Genomic DNA, 8,815 nt, shown 5'->3' with positions numbered 1-8,815 from the left:
GCCTCAAGCTCCTCCGGAAAACTCTTCCTGCCAGAAGCCCCTCTCAACCTCAGAGCGGCCTTCGGGTTTCTCTGAAGTTACTCCCTCGGAGATCAGAGGAGGGAGCAGGATGGTCCCCCAGAGAGGTAGCTGGCCAGCCTATGGGTAGAGACAGTGGGGCCCGCGTGCCCGATGGGGAGGAGGACTAGTTTCCTGGGGTTTGACTCTACCCTTTAAATGAGGGCTTGGGTTGGGACCGGGCTGGGCTTGGGCAGCCACAGGCCTGGCAGAGGAAGGCCAGAGCAGGGGATGGAGCCGACCGGACCCTGGGTGGGGAGGAGGAGGCCTCCGCCCGGCGGGAAAGCTAGTCTGTGCGGAGCTGAGCCCAACTCTGGCCGCCATGACGTCACGCGGGCAGGGCAGCCAATAAGGACGGCGCTGGCGTGGATATTAAGGAAAGTTAGCGCCTGCCTGAGCACCCTCTTTTCTTATCATTGACATTTAAACTCTGGGGCAGGTCCTCGCGTAGAACGCGGCTGTCAGATCTGCCACTTCCCCTGCCGAGCGGCGGTGAGAAGTGTGGGAACCGGCGCCGCCAGGCTCACCTGCCTCCCCGCCCTCCGCTCCCAGGTAACCGCCCAGGTTCCGGCCCTGGCCCGGCTCGGGGCCGCGGCTCCTCTCAGCTGCCCGCGATGGGTGCCCCCAAATCAAAGCCCGCCCCAAGTGGCCCCAGGGCTTGATTTTTGCTTTTAAAAGGACGCATACAAAGATGGAAGGGAGTTACTGAGGGCGGGATGGGGGGCGGGGAGGGACTTGTTTTTGCCGATTGTGCTTTTCTGCAAAAGTAGCGAAATGTTCCAGTCCCAAGAGTGGACTTCCAGTTGGGCCCTGAGCTGAGGGTGGGTATGGGGGGGGGGGTCTGCTGCTGCTATCTGCTAAAGCCGCTGGCGACCGTGAAAAATGCAGGAGGTGGGGATGCAGTTTGCAATTCACCACATTCACGCGTGGAGAAGTCCCTACCCACGCTTGGAGCGCGTAGAGACGCCCCGCTGCGGGTCGCGCGAGGTGCATCAAGTTTCCCGCGGTTGCAAAGTGTAGATAGTTGGACCGCAACAAAGTCTTAGAGATGTGGTTCGTTTCTCCGAAAGGAGAGGAGGACGAAAGAATGCGGCCCGCAGAGCTGGACAGCGCGTAAAGCCCCCAGCGTGTGATTTGAGCTTCACTTCGGAAGACCTAATAATTAGCGATTCTCACTGAGCTAGAACACAGGCTCAGGTTACCGCAGGCGCTGCGCTAGCTGCCTTGGCGGGAAGCGCCAGAGCGCGAGGGGAGCCCGGCCGCTGAGTGCTGGAAAGAGCAGCGCCGCGCCACCCTCCCGCCGCTGGAGGGCCAGAGCCGGGTGCCGGAAGTTTCCTCCGAAGTGAATCAGGAAAGGGGCGACCCAAACTTAAACTAACTTGTGCTTCTGCGGGCTGAAAGTCCTGGGAGGTCAGCCTTAAGCGGCTGGAGACGCCCAGGCCGGCTTAGGCGGGGCACTGGGAGCACCCCGCTCGGGAGGTTGGGGCGGCTTTTAGGCCAGGCCCGGGTGCACCCCCATCCCTCCCCACTAGCGCTCCTGGCGCTCCCTCTCTAGACCTTCGGAGGACGTTTGGATCTCAGGCACCTGTGACAGGTGCTCGGGACCGCCACCCAATTGCGAGCGGTGGCCTCCCCCTACCCACCCCACCTGGAAACGGGGAACTACCGAAGCGGCCGTGCGGCCGCGCGCCTTACCTGGGCCAGGGTCTTCTCCTCTGCGGGTCCCTCTCCCCAGAGCTGGGCGGCGAGCAGGTTGCCCGCTTCGCAGTGGGAAGTGGACCTTCTCCTCCAGTCATAAATCAAACCCAGCCATCCTCAGGCCTCCTCCCTCATTAGAGATGTTTATTGGAGATTGTGTTTATTCGGCTGTCACGGCGAGAAAACGCGGTGACATAATTACCTCTGACCAGAGTCATCGCCCCGCGCCCAGGGCGAGCCGAGGACCTCCTCTGTCGCCTTCTCACTCCCGTGCCCTCCTAGATCCGAGGGCGAATGAGTGCCTTGTCTTTTTTTTCCTCACACCCTCTCACGTAATTTGGATTATTGGAGGAATTACTATTCAAATTTCCCCAGGGCACGGAAGTTTATTTAATTATTTTAGAATTTGAAAGGAAAACCGAAGGGAACCCAACGGCCCTCTGGGGCAGAAGGGGGCAGCGCGGAAGAGACGGAAAGAGATTCCCTCTCGCTGCACAAACTTTCCACGGGCCGGGCAGTGGCGCTCAGGGGCTGGACGCCACTCTGCGCCAGAGCCGGGCCTGAGCAGTACGCGCTGACCGCGAAGGATGGCTGCCAATATTGGTGGTGTTATTTGTTGCTTCATTTTTCATTCTTTCCCTCTCGGGAGGAATCAGAGGCTTCACGGCCCGAGGCTGAGGATTCTTAAATTCTCCCGAGCACGGCGGAGCCAACCGCAACTCCTTCCCCGCCCCTCTGTTCCCCGGCTGCCCCCCGGGCTGCGGTTTTCCCCACTAGCCAGGTTTGTAAGTCACCGTGTGTGATGAAAAGCGCCGAATTGTTCTTTAATTGAAAATACATTTTTTTTTTGAGAGTGCGCTGACAAATATCTAGGATCTCAGCTTTTGATCCTTCGCTGCCGCCTCTGTTCTCCAGTCGCTAATAAAACTCGCATTGAGCCCCTTAGTGCCTTGATTAACAGGCAGATTAACTCTTACTGGGGTTGGGAACAGCTTGTCCTAATCAATGTCATTTTAAAAGCCCGTCAGGATGCGCTTAGCTCCGGTTCCCTGGCTGCTCCAGCGAGCCAGCCATGACATTTGCTCCCTCCCCCACTCCAGCCTCAAATACCCCAGCAAAGCCTCCAGTTCCCACCCGCGTGTTCCAAGCTATACGACAGGACAAATCGCAGGACTGGGTCCCTGGCCTTTAGAACAGGCAGCTGTTTAGAGAGGGGGTCTCCAGGGAGAAGGGACGGGGGTGGCCTTGGCTTGCTCTCTTTTCGTTTGAAGCTGAACTCTTGTCTATTGGTGGCGGAGGTTACAGGGAAGGGGTGATGGGGGATCATCCTGGGGTGACGAAATGGAAAGCAAACTTTCCTAGGAATCCTATTTGCAAAAATCGGAAATTGCACTGATTTCAAGTGCCCTACAAATCAGGAGTTTTAAACTCTGTTCCTATCTAGACAGCAGCATGTGCTGGGCTGCTAGAAATCTCTTCGCTGGGAGATCCCGCTGAACATTTTTTTAAAGCATTTTTCGAGGGGAGAGAGGAGAGAGAGAGAGAAGGGAGAGAAGAGAGAGACTTGCCGCCCAATATGAATGGAAGAAGACTAAACCCAGAGAGTGCCCTGATGCACTAGCCACTTGGCAGGAGACGAGGAAGGGTGAGGGCAGCGCGCCTTTCCCCCAGCCGAGTGAGGACACAGCCTGGAGGCGCCGCGGGGCCGGCTCCGGGCTCTTCTCTCTTTCCCTACGCTCTGTCTCGGGGAATCTGCTGCGTGAGCGGGAACCAGCAGGTTGCTGGAGAAAGAAGGACAAAGGCCCGAGAGAGGGAGGCACCCCGGACTGGGCGGCTGGGGTGGGCGCCTTCGCCTTTAGTACTCCTTTGACCCGTCTGCCAGCTCCGCAAGCCAGGGAACCCACCTTCCCAGGGTCTGCAAAGAGAGAGACGTTTGGGGCTCTGTAAAGTGACGCAGGTGTCTTGCAGAGACTCCTTCTCCAAAGAAATGCCAGTCTTCACCCTTCCCGGCCCGGCCCGCCAGTACTATGCCTCTGCCTGGCGGTGGAAAGAGGGAGTTCGGAGGTGTCAGAACACCGGGTAGGAGACTCTTGGTTCCGAAGATGGGAGCTGAAAGCACGTTCCCCGAGAACTGGGCACTTCTTTGCCTCCCCAGAGGCCGCCCCCAGACCGGAGACCCAATGGGGTGGGCACAAGAGAATGCCAGGGACCGGTGGGGGTGAGATGCTGCCTAATCTCACACTTACACGTCAGTACTGGGTAGAGGCTCTGGGCACTCTCCCGAGAGCCGCGATTCCTAGCGTGACTCCCTGGGTACAGACAGCCTCCCGTTACCGGGTGGGGCGGGACGACCCAGGCAGCCCCTACAGGAACTCACCGGCCAGCCCTTGAGAGGTCGTGCTCTGGCGCCAGGGGGCGGAGAGGGTAAGGGGGGCATGGGCAGAGGCGGGGAAAGGCAAGACAGTAACCTAAGGTGCAGTCCCCCTCACCCCCGCTCCATGGAGGGCTGGAAGTGGACCTCAGGCGCGTTGGAAGCCGCAATTAAAATGGCGACCTGCGAGTAGTCTCAGTTTGGCGCACACCTCTGGCAATGGCGCCCCGCACCTCCGTCTCCGACGTTGCCCCCACCCCCAGGCCGCGTCGCCCCCAGAGCAGCTACTTGGCAGAGGGAGTGAAGCGCCCCACCGGGCAGAAAAGCACCCCTACCCTCCTTGAGACTCGCCCAGAGAAATCGGGGAAATCTCACTCTTACCCCTCTTTCCTTAAACTTTGAAAACTCTGTCTCACTCGGGGGCTGAGCGCCCCTCCCTAAATATTTACACATGGGAATCAGCCAAGTCCTTTTTGTTTCTTGTTTGTGCAGAGGAGTTTCCAAGAGTCCTTCCCGGAGCCCCCATCCCCACCCAATGACGTCAGTGGCATTCACTCCTCGCTCCTTGCCTTTTCTGATTTTTTGTTAAAACTTTTCTCCGAGGTGAGGTGGGGGTTGGGGAGTGGTGGCGGGAGAAGTAGCTGATTCAAAGAGCCAGTGCCCTGGGGGGAAATAGCAACAAGATTACGGCTGCTTCTTTCCGAGGCAAAGCTTAAGAAGGTGCTAATCCACTCGGTCGCTAATTGAGAGGTTGTAAAAATGATATTCGCCTCCAGTTCGGACAGAGTCACTGGGCCTTCCCCACCCCACCCCCTTCAAGCCCAGTGGACTTGAGTTCAAGCTTCTTTAATGCTTGCTTGAGAAATAAAAAGGAAGAAAAAGAGAACTCAGACTCTGGCTGGTCTGGGACCCAGACCCGCTGCCCCACTTCCTGGGATCCTCCGAAAGTCTCGGTCCTACGAAATGAAATGTCGCACAGGAGGCCGTGGACCTGGGCACCCGATACCACCTCCTTTGCCTCCCGTTTGGGTTTCCTCCTGGCGCTGAGTGCTCCTGGGCCGCGGGAAGAGGCAGAGCAGCAGCCCTCCCCAGGCACGAGAGGTGAGCGGGTTGTGCGCCCCAAACTCTGGCTCGGGCCGGAGAGGCCTCCGCTCCCCCACGAGCTCTGCTCTGGCTCCTTGGTCGCGGGGTTGCTGGGTCCCCGGTAGGGACGAAGCGTGAGGCCCACACTAGGCCAGATGACCCAAGGCAGCCTGCAGAGTAGAGTCCTCACGGTCCAGGCGCCCAGGGGCTGCGGCGTCGCGGCCTGTCAGCAGCGAGTTCAGGCTGCGCAGCCTTTATTGATGAGTTCTGACTTTCAGCACTTTTCATAAGTTAAGAAGAGTCAAGTGTGCCCGGCGGCGGCTTCATCTCAGCCTCTTTGCCTCAGCTTTGCCAACACCATGCCCCCCTTGCCGGGTCCTGGGGTGTGTCCCGCATCCCAGGCCTTCCCATTCCCGGCCCCACGGCCCCGCAGCCTCCGAGAGAGCTCCGGACAGCGCAGGACGAGGCAACTGCTCCTCCCCTGTCACCTTAACTGCGGGCTCTGAGGGGCGCCTTTGGAGTGTACTGAGGTGTGTCTTAATCGTCCGGCATTCAACAAATGGACTTCTGGTGTGTGGTCAGAAGAGAAAAGCCATTTACTTACTTTCCTCCCCGGTTTTCTGGCAACAGCTGAAGGGGGGCAGCCTCCGTGGACTGAGCAGACCCGGGAGAGGGAGTTGTGGTGCGGAGGCACACGCACCACACAGATAACCGGTGGCACACACCGACATGGCCGCAGGGACACACACACGGACACACACACACCCCACAGAAGCTCTCGCAGCATTGGTCACCCCCCTCCAGGCTTCCATCACTCCTCCTCCCCGCTTATCTCCCCCTCGATTCCCCTCCTCTGGAGCGCCTGGAAAAGCAGCCGCACTTAGTCAACAAATGGCACGTGGGAGAAGTTGGTGAGTGTTTGGTGAGGACTCTTCAGGGCTTTTCACAAGAACCCTCTGTACACAAAGTAAGTGGCGTGTTTACTCGGGCCTCTCCAGCTCGGTCATTGCCTCCGCTCCGCTGCGCACCGCGGCTTCCGAAAGGAGAAAGGAAAGAAGAAAGGGCCAAGGGGAGCGCGGTGGGGGACTGGACAGGCCCCCAGAGGCCTGGCCTGGGAAGGCCGCTGGCCTCGTTGGGTTCTGGCCAGGCGACCTCCTCTCGGCCTAGGCTTCGCTGAGGCCTCCGACGCCGGAGTGGAGCTGCCGGGACCCAGTGACGCTCCTGCCCCTTTTCTCTTCTTCCCAAAGGCCAGGTGGCCTAGAGTGCAGCCACCGTTGTGCTCCGAGTCCTGGGGCCCAGGCCGAGGTGGGGCAGGGGCGGGCGAGGGGGGCGGGGCGGCAAGCCACGCTGCACTCGAGTTGGCAAGAAAGGACAGCGCAGAAACTTGTTCCCTCCATGGGCTGGGAGTCCTGCACCCAGCTTGGGGGGGGGGGCGGGGTGAGGGCAACATCCCCAGCCCAGAAACCTTCATTCGACCGCTCAAGTTCGCGGCCGCAGTGCGGGCCGCGCTGACTCCCGGAGCGCGCGGAGACGGGAGATGTCGGCTAGCGCCAGAGCCCGGGCGCGGGGGCCCAGCGCTGGGGAGAGAAGCCGGGACCCACCAGCGGAGCCGAAAACAAGTGTATTCATATTCAAACAAACGGACCAATTGCACCAGGCGGGGAGAGGGAGCATCCAATCGGCTGGCGCGAGGCCCCGGCGCTGCTTTGCATAAAGCAATATTTTGTGTGAGAGCGAGCGGTGCATTTGCATGTTGCGGAGTGATTAGTGGGTTTGAAAAGCGAACAGTGGCTCGGCCTCATTTCCCGCTCTGGTTCAGGCGCAGGAGGAAGTGTTTTGCTGGAGGATGATGACAGAGGTCAGGCTTCGCTAATGGGCCAGTGAGGAGCGGTGGAGGCGAGGCCGGGCGCCGGCACACACACATTAACACACTTGAGCCATCACCAATCAGCATAGGTGTGCTGGCTGCAGCCACTTCCCTCACCCACACTCTTTATCTCTCACTCTCCAGCCGCTGACAGCCCATTTTATTGTCAATCTCTGTCTCCTTCCCAGGGATCTGAGAATTGCTCTCACACACCAACCCAGCGACGTCCGTGGAGAAAACTCTCACCACCAACTCCTTTAAAACACCGTCATTTCAAACCGTTGTGGTCTTTAAGCAACAACAGCAGCATTAAAAAAAAAACCCCAACCAAACAAAACTCTTGACAGAAGCTTTGACAACGAGGATGCCTCATAAAGGTGAGTCCGCTTCTTTCCATCTCGCTTTATTTTTATTGCAATGTTCAGGCAGGTCTCCCCCTTCCTCCCCCCTTCCTTCCTTCCCTCTCGCCGGTCCCCTCCCCCACTGCTACGCCGGGAGTGTTGGGCCGGAGAAGTTTCCACGCAGGAGCCCAAACTTTCTACTTCCAGCGAAAGCCCGCTTCGGAGGGCGACGGCCGACGAGCGGGAGCGGCGCGGTGCTGGGGCGGGCGGCCGGCTCAGCCCCAGCGCCAGCGCGGGCTGAGCTCGCAGCAAGAATCGAGGCTCCAGGCGCGGCTGCAGCCGCGGCTCCCGGGCCCATCATTGCCAAATGCTCCCGACCGGCGGGAGAGGACGAGGAGGCTCTGTGGTGCCCAAGGCCCCGGAACGGCCTCAGAGACCAGCTGCTGCCAGCTGCTTTGTCCAGCCCGGGGCCCAGAGAGCGGGCGCGCCGAGGGAGCGCCGAGGGAGCCGGCTCGCCGCGCCGCCGCCCGCCGCCGGCCCTCGGGCTTTGTGCCGCGCTGGGCTCCGGCGCAGAAGAGCCCGCTGGCACTCGAACGCCAAGGGGACACCACGGCCGCCACCAGCGCGAGCAGAGTCAGTCGGCAAGGCAGCCACAAGCTGGAGGCAGAGAGAAAGAGCGAGCGAGGGAGCGCGAGCCGAGAAGGAAGCCACCAGGCCAAGGCGGTCGGACGCGCGCTCCGAGGGAACTCAGAGCAGGACTGGAGGACTGTCAGCTTCCATCAAGCCCCAGGCTCTTGCCCCCAACTTAACTTGAGCGCAGAGCTCGGAACTTGAAAACTCTTCGCTCTCCAGACTTCCCCAAACCCTCCTCTCCCTTGCCCTGCGAAGGCTGGGGGTCTTCCCGGTCCTCCGGCCCCCAGCACTCGGTGGGTATCTTTCCTTGTCTTCTCTGACCAAGTCGCACCAGGTGTTGCCATTTCAACAAGTTTCTGGGTGGAAAGGTGGTTGCTTTTTTTTTTTTTTTTCTCCCTGTCCTCTGATTTTTCTCTTTGTGAGGTCTTAAAAATAAATCGATATGAAAGCATTGGCTTTCCTCCTCGTCTGATCACATCCTCTCCCAGCTAATTAGTCTGAGTAATTTGAGAGCTTTCGGTTCTAAGACCCACGGAGGAAAAGTGTCTTTTCAAAGTTCATAAAGTTGTTGCCTCTTTCCTTGTGCAGATTTTCTCAGTCTCCCTGCACCATAATAGCCCTGAATTTTAGCAAGTGTAATTGGGGGAAATGGAGTTGAATTTCAAGTGGAAATGCTTTCTTTTTCGAGTGCTAAAACCCAGCCCTTCATTCATGGGTGATTTCTAGAAAGTTTAAAAACAAAGTGAACGTGGTTTCTTTCTTTCT

General features: G+C 59.0%; 1 protein-coding gene across 30 annotated transcripts in view; it reads left to right on the top strand.

Moving 5' to 3' along the window:
* Window positions 1–456: 456 nt before the first annotated feature.
* The window catches only part of PAX6 (paired box 6), a 28,554-nt gene continuing 20,195 nt past the window's right edge, over window positions 457–8,815 (top strand). For 10 of the 30 annotated variants that reach the window (XM_069471243.1, XM_069471225.1, XM_069471239.1 and 7 more), the window contains exon 1: window positions 7,159–7,453. Coding sequence is in view for 1 of the 30 variants with exons in the window: in XM_069471225.1 (XP_069327326.1) it covers window positions 7,441–7,453 (13 nt within the window). In the remaining 29 variants the exon portion in view is untranslated. Of the gene's footprint in view, window positions 610–5,594; window positions 5,740–6,067; window positions 6,177–6,230; window positions 6,462–6,957; window positions 7,454–8,289; window positions 8,344–8,815 lie in introns of those variants that run through there. The other 20 variants (XM_069471223.1, XM_069471238.1, XM_069471215.1 and 17 more) reach the window with 9 other exon arrangements.

Source organism: Eulemur rufifrons, chromosome 6 (genome assembly GCF_041146395.1).
Source record: "Eulemur rufifrons isolate Redbay chromosome 6, OSU_ERuf_1, whole genome shotgun sequence".
Classification (NCBI taxonomy): Eukaryota; Metazoa; Chordata; class Mammalia; order Primates; family Lemuridae; genus Eulemur; species Eulemur rufifrons.
This window is presented reverse-complemented; position numbering and strand designations above follow the sequence as displayed.